The 22210-nt window shown below is 40.9% G+C and overlaps 1 protein-coding gene across 2 annotated transcripts in view; it reads left to right on the forward strand.

Moving 5' to 3' along the window:
* The window catches only part of Sol1, a 327555-nt gene that overhangs the window by 69743 nt on the left and 235602 nt on the right, over window positions 1-22210 (forward strand). For both annotated transcript variants that reach the window (XM_076384888.1, XM_076384889.1), the window contains exon 3: window positions 6664-6844. In XM_076384888.1, the coding sequence (XP_076241003.1) occupies window positions 6664-6844 (181 nt within the window). The remainder of the gene's footprint in view (window positions 1-6663; window positions 6845-22210) is intronic.

Raw genomic sequence — 22210 nt, forward strand, 5'->3', positions numbered from 1 at the left:
TTCTATCTTCCGAAATTTTGAAATTTCATTTCCATGTCGAAAGGGATGGGCCAGCACAGAAATCGAGGTTGAAAGGTATACATTATTTACGATAGAAAGTTACGACGCTGGAGTTTCGAGGGATTTTCATTTTTCAACATTTACATTTTTTACATTGTTTTCATACCGAGGGGAATACCTACCAATTGTCATACTTCCATATTTACAAATTTCTATTTACTCAAATAATTTACCCTGCAGAAGTTGTTACAACAAACATTCATTTAACGCCTCAGTGAAAAACTGGCCAGCTCGCAGTAATTGGTAAGACAATTTAAAATGGATTACACGCACAAGTGCTTTCAATCGCGTTTAATGCCGCATTATCGCGCGTATCTTTCTTCTTTCTCTTTGCGTTGCAATTACTCGCGGGCAGAAGCAGAACGCTGCCCGTTATATCACAACGTAATTAACATTCGCCGTAGGTCTCGCGTCGATAGAGCCATTCATTAACGAAAATATGTCCATCCCTGCAAATAACAGGTCAGATAGATACTGGCGTAGTAATTATTTCCACGCGCCTATACTTCATTTAGCAAGGATCGGTCGCCTACTGCCGATGCAATCAATCAATTACAGAGTCAATAACAATGTAAGCACTATTTAACAACGAATTAATTTCTCCGTGTCCCGGCCGACAAATAATACGGGGATCGGGTTCGAGTCAACAGCGAGACTGCATTCCCCGTAATTGCACGATACGATCGGTTGGGGGGATGGTGTCGGTGTCGCGTGCATCCGAAACGAGCCCGACCGGATTTTCGTGCCTCCGATTTTGTCCGTCGTGGCCGTATCTCCGGAATAACGCGGAAACGGTCGCATTGTGTCGTAACTAGCCGATTCATTGGCCCGGAAGATCGCGAGGATCTCCTCCTCTCTCGGCTGCCTCCGGATACCGCGCTCCTTTCACACCCTGCGTCCTCCCCCCTGTCACCCCTTCCTCACCCCTTCCTCACCCCTCCCTCACGCGCTCCCCCTGTTTCTCTTCTTTATCCGACAGCTTTTAGCAGAAGCCTTTCTGTGTCCACGGGGTAATCGCGTGATCTAAGAACGGCGGAGCTCTCAGCGGATATCTGTCTTCGCTGGCGTTGCATCGCGGCAGATACCGTGGCGGCCCCGGCTGGAGAGGCGTCTTGTTGCTGACGTGCACCGGTGCATCCGTCGTGACGCCTGTACGCGCGTGCACGTGTAGGTGGGCTCCGTGACGTGGAAACTCGCGACACGGGGCGGATTTTCTCTCGCGAGAAATCGCGAGAAGTTGCCGCCGACCGTTGGGATGCGGCAGCTTGCGGTGACAGCCGAAGATCCTGAAAAGTCAACTCGCCCCTGCAATCGGTTGCTAAGTGATTTCTAGTGTTCCAGCCTGCCGCAATAATATCTCTCGCGAGCCGTCTCCCACCTGGCTCGTCCTCGTTCCGTTCCACGGCCTTATGTAGCTTGTACATAGGTGTATCGGTAAACTATCAGCGGCCAAGATCTGCTGGCGCGGATCGGCACCGTGTCAGCGGTCCGTGAATCACCTGCGAGGGCTCTCGAAGCACAATATAATGCCTCCGGGAATATAATAGCGGGTCCCTGTTCCGCGCTGGACGAAAAGAGATCGCGAGATCGTGTTGCGGAGATATAAACCGTGGGCACCAGCTGTGGGCGTCTTAATGCGCTGCCTAGCGCCGTAAATAACTTTGACTCGGCCGAAGTGGGAGCGGAGGGAAGTCAACGCGCTGCCAAAGTACGCGAAAAAGATAACTTCCAAGTTGGTCGCTACCTTCCGCGGCGTAATATTGTGTCTGGTTGCTGCAACAAGGGGATGAAGCGCTCGTTTATTAGAGGCGGGTTTTACACGTATTTCCTTGTTCGCTAGTATAATTACTTGTAATTTGATATTTTAAAGAATATTGCTTTCGAGGAGCTGGAATCAAAGCTCTTTATATTATTAACTTATCAACTGCTTTCAGGGACATGTTCTACTTTATCGTCAACGTCAGTTATTTTACGTAACATCTCTTAGACGTCGCGCTTTGTGCGCTCTTTATTGGCGACGTACTTTACTAAGCTTTCTTGTATAAAAGGTAACATCCTCCCTTCGCAAGAATACATTAATTATTTACGAAGATAATACCTGATACGTACCCGCTTAATATTCTGCTTTTAATACGATTTTTTATATACGGTTTTCAATATGTTTGATCTCGGTTTTTTGGTAGGAAAAATGAGAAAATTGGAGCTTAGTTTGAATCACTTTGGTTAATATTGGATTACATTCTACCATTTAGAACGCAGTAATTGGTATTCTAAATGCAGCATGAGATTTAGTGCCTTAATTGTAAGGCACGTATTTCCCTCCGCTTTCGAATGAAAACATTTATAGAAGGCCGGAGACATAAAGTCATTAATATCAAATGCACGGTGCATTTATTCCGCTCACGTGTGTAATTTATATTGATAACTGATGACTTTGCGGGATAAACCGAGTGAACGTCGATAACTGCAGTTCAAATACCATAAATGTCCGTGATATGTTTCATTTCAAAAAATATTACTTATTTTTACACGAACGTTGAAAACTATAATTCAGTAGTGAGAGGGAACAATAAATAATTACATACTTTGAAAATGTAACATAAATAATTACATTGATCTCAAAATATTTTCTGAGAATCTTCATAGCTTTGGATACTCTTTCATGTTCATCAAAAATTTATATCTAAAATTACGTATAATAATCACAGAAAATTTCATTTGATCGATAAATATTTCTTCCTCTCAAGTCTACTACATCAAAGAACTACAAAAGAGAATCAAATTATGGTCTCAAAAAAAGTAATACACTTGGTCTCAAATAGAGTGTTAAACATTGTATATTATCTCTTTAGAGCTAACATAAGTGTCACGCAGTAAATCATTTACCCTGGAGCCCTGTAGAAAACTGAGAACAGGAAGGATACATTGTATCCTCGTTTTCCGTTTCTTGGCTTCCTCAGAAGGGGGTGTGTCGCCCTTTATCCACTAGCTAGTTCTCGATCTTTATAATAAACAGACTGCGCGAAAAGATGTTTAAGTCAGCAGGTCAGAACGTGACCGAACAATGATCTTCCGCGGTGGTTTTATAGCAGCTTACTAGGGAAATTGAGCAACCAAGAGTATGCACTCTCCTACGTTATCGAGTCGCTTTTATGATACATAGGATTTGCAGTATATAGCAATACCATGCACCCTCGTCTTATGTATGCTGCGAGGAGTGAAAATTAATTCTATCGCTACTTAAAATATCCTCGACTTCCCACGGACGATTTCATTCATCATCAGAATTGTTTGCTGTTGTGACACAAACGTCGATAATTCTATGCGATTTCATTGTCATTAGTAACTGTCACCATTGTAAGTTTGTGTGATGTACAGCAACTTGATTGAAAATAGACTTTTACCCTGAAGAAAGGAAAGTTTGAAAAGCGCATTTTCAATCGACCCAATTATGATATATCATTTAATGACTGAAATTCCCTGGATAGTAATATCAAATCATTAAATTCTCATAATGAAAATACAGAAGCAATCAGAAAATTTCATTACTCGAATCTCCAATTCGTTTTCAATACCCTTTACCACCATTAATCAATGAAGGGGTTACTGCAAGCTATGGACCCGTGTTGCTGCAAAATTGAGCCATCACCTGCAGAAAAGTGCAACAATAAACTCTGAGTATGAAATCCGCTTATTAGAGATTACGAGTGCGAACTTTGACACAATTATAATGGAATTGTCGAACCGTATATGTGTATTTGCCTCAAATAACCATTACCTGAGAATACAAAGAACGAATGTGTGTGGGTCATGCGCAAATCAGATTGCCATAGTTCGAATTAGCGGCGGACAACACAGCAATGCGACAGAGGGAGGGTAAATTCCAGACCACGTACATTTTGTATCGCGAAGATAGCGCGTCCCTCGCAGCCCATCATGTTTGATGCGTCAAAGCGCGCGAATGTAGCGGAATGCCTCGTGAGTCTGGGCAAACACGATCATGACAGACGTTTCAGTGGCAAAAGTGTTTGCGCGCCGGAAGAGAGATGACAGTAAAGGAAAGGGAAATTGGGGAAATAAGAAAATAAAGAGGATCCACGAGATACTAGCAAAGAGACGCGCGCAAACGAAGAGGAAGAACAAGGGTGTGAAAAGGTACCGCAGAAAGCGTTAAGCATTCGCTTGGTATTAAGCAAAGGACAGGGAAGAAGAATGGAATTAGGGATGGCGTTTTTGCTAATTTACTCTGGACTTTGTAAAACTGCGGTACGACTAATGTGCTTCTCGTGAAACGTGGGTACTCTCAATTGTTTAATTATTTTGAATCATTACGGAGAGTAGATTGTTTGAATTTTTGTATTTACGTTTTATATGTTAAGGAATAATTCGAAGTTCCTGGAAACTATTTCGTAAGTTTTTATACACCTTAAAATATAGTAAGAGTGATCATTTTAGAGAACATCGTTGAAGGTGTGCTCTAATTTATCTCTTCTAGGTGGCTACAGTAATATTCAAATTAGAATCTGTTATGATTCATAATTGCTTTGTACTCTTGAAATATGTATCTGAGAAACACTGCCATCTGGACTACAAATTACTTCGAATGTATTACACCTCAATTTGTGATTCTGTAAGTAAAAACACTTCCAGGATGGTCGGCTGCTCTCTAACCCAAATCTGTATTATGTGTATATATAATTGAGGCAACGTAAGCTGAATAGAGATCTTGAATAAATCATCATGCAAGGAATACAATTCAAAGATGATCCGTTCTGTGAATTGACGTTCCGATGCTACAAAACCATGATTAATGCGCATGACTACAAAACGCGATACGCCATCGCTAGGTCCAACCAGGGTCATATTCTCAGCTGAGTTTTTTAAGCGGTTGATTGATCACGTTATCGTCCTTATAAATTACTTTAATCGATTTAGTCTTGTCGTGTTGAATAAATGCTTCCTAGTAGATCACGCTCGCGGGGATACATGCGATCAACGTAATCAACGAAATTGCGCGCCCCATCGCCGACGCAGACTAATCACGTGGAAGGTCGGTGATATTGTTTCGGATAAATTATTGCACTCGTATCGACGAGGCTTCGTAATGACCCACATTTCGTGGATCGTTCAAGCGACCTTCTATCCAGCCAGCCTAGAGTACCCTTGATAACACCGACCCATGAAGCTTGATAGGATTTTTTTGATCTAGCTGATAACGATCTTTTATGAACTGTTATAAAGATTCATAAGTCGATAGCAGTCGATAAGTTATTCTTTTAGTTGTAATAATATAAATGATTCATGTGGTGCGAGCTTAGTAATTTATTACCTAAAAGGATCCATAAACATTCTGCAGCAGCTTCTCGCTTCAACCGAATACATAGTAACGTAAGGTACATTCTGTAAAAGAACTGACAGGCATATGTCTTTCGGCGACGGAAACAATAATTTTACTCACCATATCGTAAAGAGAGGAAATTTGCAATATCCTAACAGGTGCATGCGTCAGTGAGAGTTTTTCAAAAATTGCAAAACGCGGTGCTAGTAATCGAGAGTTTCATAACATCGATGCTCTTTTTTGAAGTAAAGCGATATTTTATGTGCCAAGAAATTCGTAGCACCGCGGGAAATGGAGTTCACAAATTGTCTCCTATGGTTTGATGGCTGAACCACTTTCAACATCCATAAAAGGAATTTTCCAACCAAGTTCTGGCCTTTCTTCACCTTATGTGCTATATCTTTTCAGCTCGTCTATAACCCACGCCAATTTCTATTACTACCTAGCAATTCCTCATAATAAAAAGCTACATAGTTACTATAATTATAGACTACTAACGTATTTAACTATTTGACTCTTGGATATCTTAGCGATCAATTATAACTCAGTGTAAACTTTGCAATTAAACTGCTGTCTTGCTGTAATTGGAAATTTCTATCATTTTAATGACGTGGTACCATATATCTGTCAGATGAAGATTAATACTGCCCCAGAAAAGTAGAATCGAGTGGGAATGAGAATAGAAATGCAGAAATCAAAGACGCCGTCAGAAATGCGGATTTCGATAATCGTTCGCGATCATTAACCAGTGGAACGTCTGTTCCAGTAATCGAAGATTTTGTTGTTCATCGCGGAAAGTTTCCTATGAAAGTTACCAGTTCCCTGCGGTACGTCCTTTCATGAAAAAGTCAAACTTTAATTTGATTCTTCGAGATTGACGTAGGGTTGATGTTATAGAAAGAAGCGTGGCCAGATGGTGGGGAGAGGTGGTAGGTGAGATCGATGCGAAAGGTGACGAGTTCATTTTGGAAATAAGAAAAGTTTCGTCGGGTCTGGGGCGACGGTATTACTTCAGAACAGTGTCAGATGGTCGATTTCATTACTATGGTATTTTGATGTCTTTACATTAAAATTACTACAAGCGTAATATTTCTCTTTGTCCGCGATATTGAACTTCCTAAATAACTGTTTCATTGCATACTATGATATTGAACTATGATTCACGAATATTGCATGGTTCTACGTTATTTGCGCGTTTACGATACCTCATGTTATTTGATATGACGATGTCACGGCGGCACGATGACGTATTGTGTATGTTATAGGTTGCTCTTGCGTTGTCTACAGCAGCTCGGACAGACCTCAAGGTGGCACATTTACATCCCCTTATTATCCGAAGCGATATCCGTCGAATATCGATTGTCTGCTTTACACGTTCATCGGTCAACCTGACGAAATCGTTGAGCTGACATTCCATCATTTTAATATCCGACGTGTCCGACCTGAGTAAGTACACTCTTTTCAAATGCATCTTTGCTTCTTTATACTACACATAATATAGTAAGGCTTCCATACATGAAAGTAATAAATTGCAAAGTAGTAAGTTGCATACAAATAATTTTTCAATTTTGGAAATTTGAAACTTTGAAAATTTGAAAATTTAAAAATTTAAAAATTTGAAAATTTGAAAATTTGAAAATTTGAAAATTTGAAAATTTAAAATTTGAAAATTGAAAATTCGAAATAATGTAACATGATTAATTGAATATCAGCTTTAATTAAACTTAATATATAAGTATGAACATATTTCAATCTACTAGAACGACTTTTCTGCAATATACATTTCTATATTTGTAACAGTTGTTCGTTCGTGTAAAATTTTTTTTAAAAAGGTATTGTGTATACAGAAAATACAATACTTTGTCATATTAAAAAACTTCTTCCACATTTTTTAAAATTAATTCATAAACTGAAACGAAACTTTCACCTGACCACGATGTGAATTCTAATTTTTCTTGTGGCGAAGTTTCTCCGTGAGTAAAGTTCATAGTAAAATGGAAATATGAGGAGAAAAAAATTGCACACTGATGTGTACTACATGTCGTCAACGTACCATTCGATGTTTCTCTTTGACCTTCCATCGTGGAAGTACGGTCGCTTCTACACATGCTACCTCACAATTTGAAACTCGTTAAATGCGATCTCTACACTTCAACATTTATTTATAAAAAGAATGATCATTAAAATCATTTAAAAGACTCATATTACATATCTATCTGTTAGCTACTTTCTCTATAATCTTTGTTTCCCAGGCAGTAATATGAATTCATAATTTTTATATTGGATTGCATTGATATAATCCCATTGTGCTTTTCCCTTTTCATTATTCATGTAATAAAAGCATGGCGTGGAAGATATATTACACTCGACTAGCGATAGCTGGGTTATTTGATATCTATACGACTAGATTCGAAAAGGCAAGAACAGGTTAGAGGAGGTCCAAGAGGATTAAAATGATTTGGAATAGGTAACAGAATTTCTAACAAACTCAAGAGTATTAAAGTTGGTTGAAATAAAAAATGGGTAACGTGAAGGCAGTTAGATGAAATTAGTGTGTTACAAATAACCCAGGTTCTGCTTTTTGGGAATACTCCATTCAGGAGTTAAACCACATGTGGGAAGTAGACACTGAGTACAAAACTATAGGAAAAAAAGAGAAAAAAGACAAAAGATGAAACAAAGGCAGTCCCTTTTTCATTGTTTCCTGGTGTTAACAGGCATTGACGATTACCTTCATTAGACGTCTGAAGAGTCCCAAATTTCATACGACTTGCAGGAGGCCTCTTCTCTTAATTGTACACGCTACATGTAGAACACTACAAACTAATTAACTATTTCTGTTCCTTGTTTCAAAGTATCGTTTATATCATATAATGATAGTAAATACAATATCCATAGAAACTCAGTAACATTATAGAGTGGCCATATTATTCAATGAATTATGCCTTATATATTCTGCTTTACAGCAATATGAAATTAATTACTGTTAATTAATAGTTTCGTTTAGAACTGAATTCATAATAGATCAAATTTCCTGTTCGTATGAAACTATAGTTCACCATTATTTCTTGTTTATTCTTCAAAGTGTATGACCATGTCTTCATAAATCTATCACTTAAACATGCCCCCATAAACTGTACTCTCTTGTGTCTTCACATTTTTGTGTAAAACACTTAGAAATTCGGCGAAGTAACGACCATTCCAAGAAATTGAATTCCAGATGCGATTCGTCCCTAGACGGTGGCATGTTGTGGAAAGAGTACAGTGACTTATAGCAGTTCTGCTGATATATACAGCAGACTAGTCCGTGGAACAATTTGTTGTGGCGTTACCTGCCCCCGCGTACATGTAAATCCCATGTACAACAAAGCGCTTCTTTAGTTCGTAATAAAGATTCATTGTTGACATGATTTAATCCCTTTCACTACGATTTATTCGCTACTACGAAACATACATCCAGAAACTCCGGATAGCCTGACCCTCCACATGCTTCAAAATATCTGAAACCATTAGTTTCATTTCAAAATCTTTCCAATTAAAATATTTTGACACTTTACACTCTATGAGTATCACGACTTGATATACTTACTACGTAAATTCCTTACTACGTCAGACTTGGCAATCATAATTTCGCAACACTTCTAATATTGAATGCTTTCCAATATTGGAACAGTAACCAAATCCATGCTAAATTCACAGAGGATCGGATTAAGTGGTCGCCAAGTCTCTCATTAACCCTTTAGAAATCGCAGAAAGCAATCAAGCTCCCGTGAAATTGGTTCACGAAAGCATGCGCGTCAGATCAGACAATTCAGCACGTTCGTGATGCAGGTAACACCAGAGCCAAAACTCGATCGGGCAGAGTTGGCCCGCTTCTCAAGAGAAAACGGATCAGGGATAAGAGGTGTTTTGTCTTACATCGTCGAGCGAGCACCGCGGCTGATTGCTCGATAGTTGGGCGCGCCGTGTTCCCTTGACAGTCGCTCCCAGTCACTGGCAGCCCGATTGCTAGCAGATTCTGGATGCAACCAGACACACAGCGGCAGTCCCATGCTGCATCCTCAACACTGTTCAGGGTTGCGACGCGCAGCCTCTTTCCTGTTTCCTGCGAGCGCGGTCGTGTCTCGTCGTTGTTGAAAATCTGCTCCGCTAAGAGCTTATTTCTTTGCGGTAGAAAAGCGTTTCTCAGCTCGTGGTCTCTACTTTCGTCAATTGCCTCGAGCCAGGCGACTTCCGACCCCGAGCTAGTATGTATCTTCTACCACCACTTAGCGTTCTCCGCACCTTAGAAGTAAGGATAGCTCTGCATACCCTCTATTTAGTGTTAGAGGATTCTATCCTTGCGAGATTGAGCTGGGCTGTTGTGAGGTACACAAATCAACGAGTGCTAAATAAAGTCTTCACTTACAACACCGTTATCCAAATGCAATCGGTAGAGGGAAGAGACAGGGATTTAAGGGAGATATTATTCTGATAAGAAAATCTGCCAGCACGTACGGCTAGGAGAAAATTCCCTGGTCCTGGGCAGCATTTCGAATGCATATCACGAAGTTTGCCGGTTGGTTTAGAACGCTTAAGCGCGGAAGGGGTCAACGCTGTGACACGGTCGCGGGGAGGGAGGGAGTCGGTTAAGAGTTCAGAAAGGAGGAAGTTATGAGACGTAAACGGGGAGCGTTCTCGTGAATATAGCGTCGGCGTTTCCGTGGACGGGACGGTTCCCCGTCGGTTTTATTTTCCGCGCCGAATGCCGCTGTCCCTTTGAGCGGAATATGAATCTCCCTTTTGTGGACTTGCGGTTCCTCCCTCCCTCTTCCTTCCTTTTACCCCTCCCCTCCTCCCGCCCCGTCGACCCTCGCGCTATTTTCTTCCCGCCTGAAAACGTAATATCGCCGGTGCGTCGATTGTTCGGCGCGCACAAAGGAGTTCGAGCGGATAATTAACAGGCGGCCGAGACGAGCGAAGGGACGTCGAATAATATTAATGATTTGCGTGATGCGCGTACGGGAAGCGGCGCATTTTATGTACAGCCAGGGGAATCGATTGGCCGAGCCGAGAGCGGCCGCTTCCCAAGATGACCGTACGCGATACGGGGCCGCGATTACGTATGCAAATATGCGCCGGGATTTCTGCTGACAGGCATTATGCATCGAAGTACGACGGGGCCGCAGCCTGCCGCGGGAACTTCCGACAAGGCGAGACAGACTGTCGGAAACATAGGCAAACAATTGGGTAATGCGCGTCGCTCCCGAACGCGAGCTGCATGCGGACGGGTCGCGGGGGATCGCTAGCACGGAAATTTCTGCGGTTTCGGCACTGACAACGCGAAAACCGTGGTGAACGATCGCTTTGGTATCGGTCGCTCGCAAATCTCCGAGGGGACTTCTTTGTTTGTGCGATCGGTCGTGAAACGGTGTTCTTGGTTTCGCTTATGCGCGGTAGTCTGTCGCGATTCCTAGGGTACTCTGGAGAGCTGGTAAGGTTGCACTCGACATACATTTTTACATGGTAGTCATTTTCCGTATATACGGAGTACGTCGATTCAGCTAGTAGTAATGATTCATTTGAGTAGTAATATGCTACATTTGAAAGTGTCTATGAAGTCAAATGTTTCTATCTAGTGTAATTATATGGAATCACATTTTTTCCAGATGCAACCTTATTAGCTTTGTACAGATTGGAATTAACGGTACTTTTTAGTACAAAATCAGAGGGATGTTTATTTAAGTAGGTGCTTTGACTAAAGTCGTCTAGAAAACTCTGACTCTGACACCGGAATAACAAGAAAATCAAGAATAATGAAATTGTGGTTGAACCTTCGTTTGTTAATTATAAGCGTATAAAAAGAGCAGCGGTTGTCGCGGTTACTGACGTAAGGGGTACCCGCCACATACAGCTGCAGCGAAATTCTACGACAGTCGACCCGGCCAGTGGCTATGACAATTACTGCTTTCTCATGTCCCGACCTCTATCACGAATTTCGTGCTGACAATGGTGGATTTTACCAATTTTTGAACGCTTGTAATTAACAAAGAAAGCCTGAACCGCATTTCTGATATTTTTGGAATTGTTTTCTTCCTTTGACTACAGGAAACTTTGCTTTCGGTCTCGCATCCTCAGCAACTAAAAACCAACAAAATTCTGCAACATATTATATTGCTCTTAACACTTTTATTTACGACAACTGGCTAAATTCTTCAGACATTTTGTGGCGAGACTTACCACAGGCACGTGCCTGTATTTGAGGTGCAGTTCCTGAACAGGATTCTACATATTTACCAATCCTTCGCCACCGGGGGCCATAAATCGTATCTGCTTCTAAGGACTGGTCCACGCCGCTTCGTATCCAATATTAAACTAGCCATGAAGATAGCTCTATTAATATGGTGTGCCGAGGAGCGGCGATTGTTTACACAGTGCTGTGTATCATAATATATTCTAAAGCTGAGAAAATCCCTCGGAGGAGAGAGGAAACTTCGCCTTTGAATCTGCTCGCGTCAATACTAAGTCGCCGCTGTTGTCAGCATAAGTTATATGTATGAAACATCTACTGTTCTAAGTTTCTGTACGGAGTAGAACCTCTCAGTGTGTCGGTGATTTTAGTTATCGACTGACCACGCGACACTGTCGCTGAACGATCTTCTCGTGATTCTGCTTGTAGTAACTCGATTTTATATCCAGCGAATTTTTACGCTGGTATACGTATAAAGATTATATGTTCAACACATTTCAAATTCACATGCTATTAAAAGTACGTATATCTTATTTAGCAAATTAAACTTCTAAAAGTCGTGGATCGTTTAAACGGCTACACAGAACATACACCTGTGTAACGAATTGAGGAAATAGAGCATTCGTTCTCCATGTTTTTCGATTCCCGTGACTAAGACGAATCGCCGATGGTTTATTTCGATACGGTACAACGGAATTTCGATGGTATTCAAACGCTGTATACCAGCGAGATGTATTTTCTATTTACACGAAACGCGACGTCGTCACGCTGTTGCCGCTAAAGGAGCTACATATTATTAGAGGCTTTAAAAAAGTATCAATTCGTAACTTTTTCTATAATTGTAGGGAATGGAATATTTATAACATATTTTTGAAATATTACATCGGAATGTAGGTAGATAACTTATAAAGTTATAGAATTTTAAATGAACCAACTTTCTAGAGAAGCTCACGACACCTCTTTACTCTGCAAGTCAATAGTCAATACTGCCGCAAGGATTTCGAATTCTATCATGTTCTCGAGATAGTTCCCTTTATTTGCTGTCACATATATACACATTCGTGAAATGTATTTGAGCAGGATTGAGAGAAGATAAGATATGAATTTTACTTTAAATAAGAATATTTCCTACTGAATCTAGAATTTGAGAACTCTTTATGGCAGTATTTTTCAATTCAAAGTAATATTTTACTGACGTATTAAAGAAATTTCATTTTAAATTTATTATTCCATCGTTACGATACAATAATTGTCCAAAAGTAACTTGGACCTCAGAATATACGTAGACTCCACATATTCTTGGCTCTTAATCATAGTTATCCTAAAGTATACTATCGTTATATGATGAATCGAGGTGAGCAAATAATGGCTTTAATGGTACCATCCGTTGTGATAACTGAATCGACTCTGTCTATCCTCGTTATGCCAGATGGCTCATCTTTCGGTGACACATGATACACCGTGCATGCATCGATACATATTAATTCCGTCTTTATTCAGCAGATAGAATTCTAATTAATTATACTTCGATCTATCAATTTAAATAGTACCTCCAATTGAAGCAAATAAAGTACCAATCAAAAGAAAAACTTTGTTAATGGAGAAAAATTGGAACTAGTATTTTTTTTAAATCCTTGGCTTCGGTCCGAATTCATTCAATTAAACTTCATCAATAAATATTTCATAAAAATATCATGTATTTGTTTCGCAATATACCCAAGCATATGAAATATTTCTTACAAGTTAGAGGACTTTCGACTACATCGAGAAAACACCGGATGAAACCAAACACAATTCTAAATTACACTTACGGCAATGTGTACATTTCGTTAATATTACTTTGGCCACGTGTATACACGGCAAAATCTGGCATCCAGACTCAGCGAATATTAAATTCCACCTAGGAGCTCTATTAATTTCACATTTTAGACGCTGAAGCCGCGAATATTGCAGAGTGTTGCAAACGTAATGTAACAAAATGCGCAAAGCGAATTCCGCGGGGAACAATAACGAACGCGTTTCTTCGCGCTGCTTGTCAGCAACGATCTCACGCAACGCGGTCAGCGTCGGTCCATTTCGGCGCGGTATGCGGGAATTTGAACGTGCCGTGTCTCAGTGAAATTAAGCGGCGCAGCGTCGCGTCGTCCGCTGTTTCCCTGTACGGAAAACGGAACAGTCAGGGTAGAAGGATAGGAAACCTCGCGTTTGCGGCAGGGATAGTAGTGCGGAACGTTGTAGCATTGGCTTCCGCCGTGGCTCGACTGGATGCCGACGCCAGGCATGGAATTATACTTGTCTAGTGCGTAATTGCCGAGATTAATTATGTACAAGATGAAATTCCTGGCTGGCGGGGTGTGACAATCAGCGACGATCCGTCGTCGAACTTGCATCGTTGCGCTGAGTGGAGATTGGAAAGAGAGATCGTTTCCATCCCTTGGTACATCGCAGTCCTGTTAGATCTAGCCAAAACTCACGACTTTTTAATCCTTCTACCTTCTTCTTGAACGCTTAGTCAAGAAGTCTGAATCCGTTTAATGAACTTGTAGCATAATATCAAGAAGTCGGAGATGCAGACGTCAGTAATATCACTTTTACGTCTTCCTCAAAGTTAAGGAAGTTGTTAAGAGAAACAGAAACTACACGAATTAATTTTGCATGTCAAAATGGTACCGAAACCGAGAGTTAAATATCTGTAGACGCAAGGACTTAGTTACAGAAACTTCGATGGGACTCATTGAAATTATGTTCCAGAAATGATTTCTAGATACGAATCTAGCTCTTAGCTTCCGTTGGAATCAGACTCGAGGCGAGAATCCTCGGTAGCCGAGGGTAGCTCATAATTCTCCTTGACTGTCTTGGAAATTACTCACGCTTGATGTTTATAAACGAGCAATTTGATGGTGCTCCGTGGACCAAACGAAAACACTATTATCGTTTCCAGGTCGCTATCTTTCTTCGTACGAGTTCCATCCTTTTCGGTTAATGCGGCCCGCCGCTTCCTGCGATGCTCTCCGCGAGCTATTCCGCCGCGGCGGTCTGGTTACGCGCATTGTAAATTCCGCGGACACATTTACATAAATTTCGCCAGAAAATATCCCCGCTGGTTCCTCCCTCTCCCCGAAGAGGAAGATGATGGAAAACGCACCGTAGGGCTGCGCGCGTAGGTGGCGTTGAAGGGGCCGAAAGTTCGGATCCAGTCGATTGTGTCCTCGATTATTGCATAAACATAACGACGCTAACTCGATGCGATATCCAATGCAGCGGAAACCGATCGAACAGCAGCGGAACGTTAGCCTCGACGAACTTTAGTTTCGGAACAAATGGCGGTACTAATGTCCGGGAAAAAAAGAGGGGAAGAGTGGTTCCTTCATTGATTTTGGTACGGCGGTGCACGCCATTAATGGTAATGGGAGCATGGAAACGAACACGAAATCTCGAGCGGCTCGCAAAAAAAAAATATATTTGCGGGGTAACGAGAATATACGATAATTCGAAGAACGCTGCGCGCTTGGCCCCGTTATAGAAGCGACAAAAGTCGCTCCTGTTCGATAATAGATGCCCCAGCATCGAGACGCGTCGTTTACACCCGGAGGGAGAACACCGTGACAGAGGCACCGTCCCTTTCTCGTTCCACGTTCGAGAGAAACGGAACGCACGGCTGCAGCGATTACATGACAGTCGCCGGAAGCAGGCTGGAGCCCTGCAAACTGCTCGGAAACGTCTACGCGGAAGCGGGGCCGGAAGTCAGCAGGAATAAAACGGCGAATGTAAAACGAGACTCTCGCGGTGCCGGCGCTCGGCGATTGCCACTTTATGGAGTCTGCCGCCACTTTGTTGGGAATTTTTTCTCTTCGCGAAATGACTAGTGCGCTACGCCGGCGCACTTCTATCTGTCTCACAGATTTCACTGTTGATGAGCGATAGCAGAAGCTAGAATTTTTGGAAGGTTTTACTATGGAACGTTAATTTCAAGAATTTATCCTTAAGGGCTGATGAAGTTATATTATCTTCGGAGAGTTTTATGTGAGATATCGATTAATCTTTGGATGTATTGTGAGGATTATGACTCAAGTGGAGGATCAATAATTTAAGTGAAGCTTCAGTACGTGTTGAATGAAAAGCCTGTATTTCGTACAATATTGGGCTTGCGGTATTGTTTCTAAAATATTTGCGGAGTTCTACAGACTGGGGGAAGTGTTAAAAGGAAGCTCTTTAGACTGCTCTGGCGCCACGCCATAATGTCTTATCATTTTGCCTAGAGGATTTCTACGGTTCACCGGAAATAACCGTTTCATAGCTGCGTTTAGCGTTGAATGACTGGCGCTTCTGTCGACGATAACGTTTGCGCTTCATACTAGGTAACGTCAAACCTCATGCATCTGCATTAAAGATGCATAAGGGAGTTGTGACCCATTCATTAGTAAAAGTAGATCGAAACAGTTAAATAAATTAAGATTCTAGAATAAGCTTGTGTCACTATATTAAGATCATTTAAGTTAATGAAAATTTGACTCATTTCATCCCGCTTTATTATCACAGATATTTTTTGGGTATTCCTTATTTTAGGTTTGTTGGTTGAGGCTTGATACAAATCTACTCTATAATTTGAATCATCTTGTAGGTGAAACGATATCTACAAATTCTTCAAATTTCTTTAATTAACAATTTACATACTATTTCAAATTCATCCACATCCGATTAGACGATTTCTCATCATCGTTGTTTAGCAGCCGAGGACAGCGCGCTCGTTATTCCGTTCACGCGGCGTTCCTAATTTCCGAGGGCGAAGTCATATCTACTCGTTCGCTCTGATTCCACTTTCGTCGGTGATGGCAACGTTGACGTCACAGCGACGATGCTCAACACATGCGATGATTAACTGTTCCGAGCTTCCGTCAGTGTACCACGAAAAAAGGGGGCGGAGAGGGCACGAAACACGAATTAACCGAGCCTTGCTTCTCTGATTGCGCGAGTTCCTTGCCGGCTTTTTTCCACCTTCTGCGGATGAATAATTCAGAGGGTCTCGCCTCCGTCCGCGTGTTTTCCTCTTCACGCGTGCCTCCCGCATTCCACGTCCCGCATTCACAATTTCTCCTCGCATTCGCTTCCGCTCCTTGCCTTCGTCGACAATGTCGATTTACAAGGGAGGTTGCATCCTAAACGAATAGCTTTCGAGTGGAGTCGGACTCGAAGCATAAAAGTTGATGAATATTAACAACTTCAGGGGCATTAGCTTCGAGTGGGCAATCGTATTTGTGAAAGAACGGTATAATTTCGAGTATTACGTTACGTCTGACGGATATCCTTGAAGTTAAACCGCTTTGTTGAGAAAATAGAAGTGCAGCGTGCACCGTGTACAATAATTACTTATTTATCGCCTTGGGTATTTGCATAATAATGCACTTTATATGTGCATGCATATATGAGCATACGTCGATCACATTCCAATATCTGTAGAGGGTCATTGGGGTGACAGGATCAAGTGACACGAGGGTCGAAATACTACGAGGGGTTCACGTTTGAATCCTCGTTTTTAACGCGGAGATACTTTTTGCTTATTTTAACATTGATTTTTATTAAAATCAGGAACGTAAAAGCATTTCGTTCTCCAGGAAAGTAATCATCCAAAACACTGCGTAGTGTAAATTTTTTACCCAAGGCGAGTGAAGTCACGCTTAAACGACTATAAAGAGGCATACCTAATACGTAAATTCTGTCTCAAAGCCATTTTGGCGTCAGAGTGTTCGCGAACAACTCATTCAGGAACAAATTGGGAAGAAAATAACGTAGGTGCTTTTCGTGGAACCTCAGTTCACCGCGATGGTGACGCAATCGTGTCAGATACGACGTCAATGGATGAAAATAAGAAATTTTCCGCGAACGATGTTCTGACTCCTGACTTTTACGATGCACTTAGGTTTAACGTCATGTTTTACAGGTTGATTCCGTTCCGCCACTCAGTGTACGTGAAAAGGGGTTATAAAGTGGTACAATTAGCAATTCTTTGACGTGTGAATATTAAATATCTTCGGTAATAGGGGAAGTTCGTGAAACGTGAAGAATTATGAGGTGGCTGACAAGTGATTGACTTATTCTCCTTAAAATATACTGCTGCATACAGTTCTTTATTAATGAAGACTAACAATTCACATTTAAATTAGTACTTTCATATTTTCTCGAATATCTGATTACTTAAAGACCTATATATTTGTTGAAAATAGTTTTTCAGAATAGATTATATTTATATTTACCTACTGATTTTTTAAATATTTGAACATATGTATATTTCGTAGTGCTTGTCAGTAGATTTTTATCAAATTGAAGTTGGAAATATAGGCCACTATCCGAGAAATGTATCTAGAATCACACGCTGGAGTGCCAAGGATTTCACCCACATCTGCAGTTTGTTGCTCGTCGAGGCAGGAGGTCCCAAGAGTCTGTGACAGGATGCAGAATCCTCTCCGCATTACGTACTTTTGAGAACCGCATACTATGAAATATTAATTCCCAAGGATTCTTCGTATGCTAGTCATCGCCGAAGTGAACGTTTCAAAAATATATTTTCTGAAGCCAACTCTGACACTTTTCGGCCATTTAGGCAGCAATTTTATTTTTCATGAAAATTCTTTTCTCGCGTTCTGAAGGAAACAGAAGAAAATTGGAATCTATTCAGTGAAAGGAATACTGAGTCTTTTTGAAAATGTAAAAGCTATGTGAAATTTTTCTTTATTTCTAGTTTATGTATATTTAAGGAAAATGGTAGCTAATAATCATTTGACATTTATATCTTATGTATCTTCATTTAGAAACACTTTCTCGCATCATACACAAGCAGTAAAACGTCAAAATTAAATGCACTCAGTTGTGATTACCCTTAACATAAATAGCTGAATCGCGTGCACTGTTTTTTAACGATTTCCCGAGCTAGGGTATGTTTCGTTCGTAACGGAAGAGACGAGCAGCCTTCGCTCGTGACTCAGAGACAACCTTCTCGTACTCAGGCTTTTACGAGCACTAAAAGCAAGTACTTGCGATACAATAACGTTCTGTAGGTGTATCCAGCTCGTAGCCATCAAATGTCACATCTAAATCTCGGAATACCCGAATCTCGATTTAAGTTAGGAAGCCTTGTCGCTAACTATGGTTATCTTTATTATAGGCAATTAAAATTGATTGGACTCCTATCTTAACTTCAAATAAAAAACTTCTATAAACTCAAAAGATCGATCAAGTATTTCTTAAATAAATACATGTTTAATATTGAATTACTTATAGGTATGTATGTGCCTAAATGAAAAGTATACCTTTCTCAGTAACCTTACTTAAGTTGTCTGGACAGAATCGTTTCTTAGTTAGATATACAACTACCTAAGAAGGTTGCCACGATGGCTTAATAACTAACCAACCGCAGAAGTTTCTTTCTAATTAATTTTTGAATGAAAGCGACTGAGAGGTAAACGGGCAAAAAGAAAGACGGAGAAGAAAGATCAGAATGAAGCGACGCATAAGGGAATAGACGGAGATCCTTCGCTCCTGGAAACTTTCTGCAGCTGCGAGTACCAAGATATTATTCAACCGGCAGAGACCTTTATTAACTTCCAAATTAACCCTTGTATCGAAAATTATTCTTGAAAGATAATGACGTGGCCTCCTGTAGCGATGCATTATGCGAGCTGGTAAGCCGGACGGAAATATACGATCCACATTTTTCGTAACTCGAAAGAGCTGTTTCCTAACTCTAGAATTTTCCAGGATATAAATTCCAACGTCATTCTACATACATTGACTCTATTTTAATCGGTTCCGATGGTTTTCATAGATTTTACCGCATCTGCAACAAGCAACTTTATTTTACGTTCCTTCGAGTTTTGCCTTCAGGTACGCCACGCTGGCAACAAGCCGCAAGAAATATTCCCCTGAAAAGTCCTTTGGAAAAGAAACACGCGAATTGGCCCAATTACGGGGATATGCGTGACAGGGAGCACCAAAGGCATGCACAACACAGCGTAAGGTCGAGAGGAAGAGAATAAATGAAACGATCTGCTCGAAAACTTAAACTTCCCCTCGTTCTGCGAAACAGAAGTCTGTAATTATCACGACGTAGCTCGAGTTTCGCAACTCGTCCTGCTTCTTATGAGAAACGCGCCGTTCGTAATCCAAAGTTCTCCCAACCTCACCGCACACTTCCGCTTCGCGACTCGCTTAATGATATGCATTCAGCCTATTGATTCACTCGAGACTAAGTTTTATTGCCACTTGGATCACCTTCTATTCGTCGTCTCAATAACGTAAAAAAGATATCAAAAATAACCTAATGCATTCAGCTTGTAAAATTTTTAGCAAATATAATATGTACTAATATAAAGACTATCCAATCAGTTCCTATCGATTAACTCTACAGCTATTTTGTATGTATATCTAAAAGTTGTATATGAAGAAATATAAGTACCGAAGGATGAATTCTCGTCTCAACATCAGCAGTCATTTTGTCCTCGTAAGTATATTGGAATCTCAGGAAAATTGATGCTACTTCTTATCTAGCATTTCGATTGGGCTTTTGTTCGTCACCGTTTTGGTGACCGGACTTGTTACTCGAGCAAAGAATTGGTCACTTGTTTCTTTCCCATGAGGGAAGTTCGTTCCAAAAAGGACGGAAAAGGAATTACATGGATGGGCAATGGTAGACAGACGAACGGAAGAAAAAAGGTAACGGAGCACCGACTCGGACCAAATCCTGGTGCCCTGACGCTAGATTAAAGAGAACGGAAACCTTTTCGCATCTGACCAACGGAGACATCAAAGTCCAAATTGTTCAACTTATCCCCCGAAGCGACGGGAAGAAGTTCCTTCGCGCGACGCCCACTTTACTCCGTTTAAGTTTTTAATCTTCTTCGTTCCGTTACTCGAGGAAGCGTTCTTATAATTCATGTCTTTTGTAACTGGGCCCAGTTCAACCGCGAAAAAGAAGCATTGTTACGAATAACTGGGAACAATTTTGAAGTGGAACAGAAGAACAAAGGGGAACACAATTTTAACTGAAATTGATGAAAAATACCATTTATGGCAGAGTTTGTTACACTTTAATGCGAGTTTAATTAGTCAAATTTAATTTTCGATGAGAGTACATATTTTCACGATGGAAGTTTGTACCTCATCGTTCTACGATCCTCGGAGAAGAGTAGATAAGAGCTAAAGCATTTATAATACTCTAGGTAAGAAAATATGGGAGACTTCATACGTTTAAACCTGTACGAATACTCAATATGGTAGTGAGAGAATGAAGGCGAGAACAGAATGAAAGGACAAGTAAAATTGCCATCAAAAAACCGTTAATGAATTTTCCTTCTATCTCCGTGCTTGCTCACTCTGTTACGAGCATTCACTAAAGTGAAGCTTAAAGTAATGTCGTCGTCGTTAAAGTGAAAATCGATTCCTTCCTTCCTCTTTCATCGCAGAGCACCGACCACGAGGAAACAAAAGGGAACGAGCGCTGGCTGAGTTGCGATAGAATATAAAAGAAGGTAAAAAATACGCGGACAGAGATAAAACTTCGCACTTTCATAGCGCTAATTAGTTCTGAAACAAATTTTATATAGATTAAACTATTCAATTAATCCACCGATGGGAAAAAAAACTAAGAAATTCATCCGCTGGCGACAAAAGATATTTTTCTCCGAACTTTTTCTGATCAATCAATTTGAACCTCAGCGGGTCTTTTCTATTTCTCCCTCTGAACCTGGAAAAAGAATAAACGCTAAAAGAACAGGGATTAAAAGGCATCCTAGACGATTACGACGAAGAGGAAAGATATCAAATGTAGGAATTCTCTTGGAAAATTGAAGTGCGATGAAAGTGTTCCACTTTCTTATCGATTTCAAATTTTCAATCACATACAAATTTTAATTAACCATTAGAACATTTTGTCAGTTTCTTAACAAAAATTCCTTCCACTAAATTCCCCACTTTCCTATCAATCTAATATAATATTCCTCCCATTTTCAATCTCGAAATCTAAATTTCCTAGCAAGAAAAACAAATCCAAGAGATTCGAAGAAATTCTAAGACTCATGGTAATGCTTTCTAGCACTGTTAAGATTACTTAAGATCAGAATCAATCACCTTGTTCATGTGTGTAGCGCGAGGGTCGTAAAAACGGAGGAGTCGAGAAGATAGACTCGATCAGTCTTATTTACCCGAGACCAAGACAAAAGGTCTGGGAATCGGGATTCCTTTTTATCCACTACCACTCCCATTCCGTGTGCAAGTAATTGCCGGCAAGAAACCGAACTTTAGCTTCTTACCGGGAGGTTTTTCACGTCGGTCGAAAGAAGCGCGCCGAGAAAAAGCGGCGCGGCAGCAGGTGAGAAGAGGAGAGGCAGAACGACGGCAGAAGACGAGGCTGGGATCGATAGAGAATATCCCGAGTACAATAGGCAAGAAGCGAGTAGGAACGAGTACGTTAGATTGCGCAACGGTATTAGGAGGAGCGGAGCCACCATTAGGCCCGTCATAGAAACATTCTGCTTGCCGGATAAGAGGAAAATCAGCTGGCGCGGGCGCGAACCCGAATCAGAGCGTGGAGA

This window comes from Calliopsis andreniformis, chromosome 9 (genome assembly GCF_051401765.1).
Source record: "Calliopsis andreniformis isolate RMS-2024a chromosome 9, iyCalAndr_principal, whole genome shotgun sequence".
Lineage (NCBI taxonomy): Eukaryota > Metazoa > Arthropoda > Insecta > Hymenoptera > Andrenidae > Calliopsis > Calliopsis andreniformis.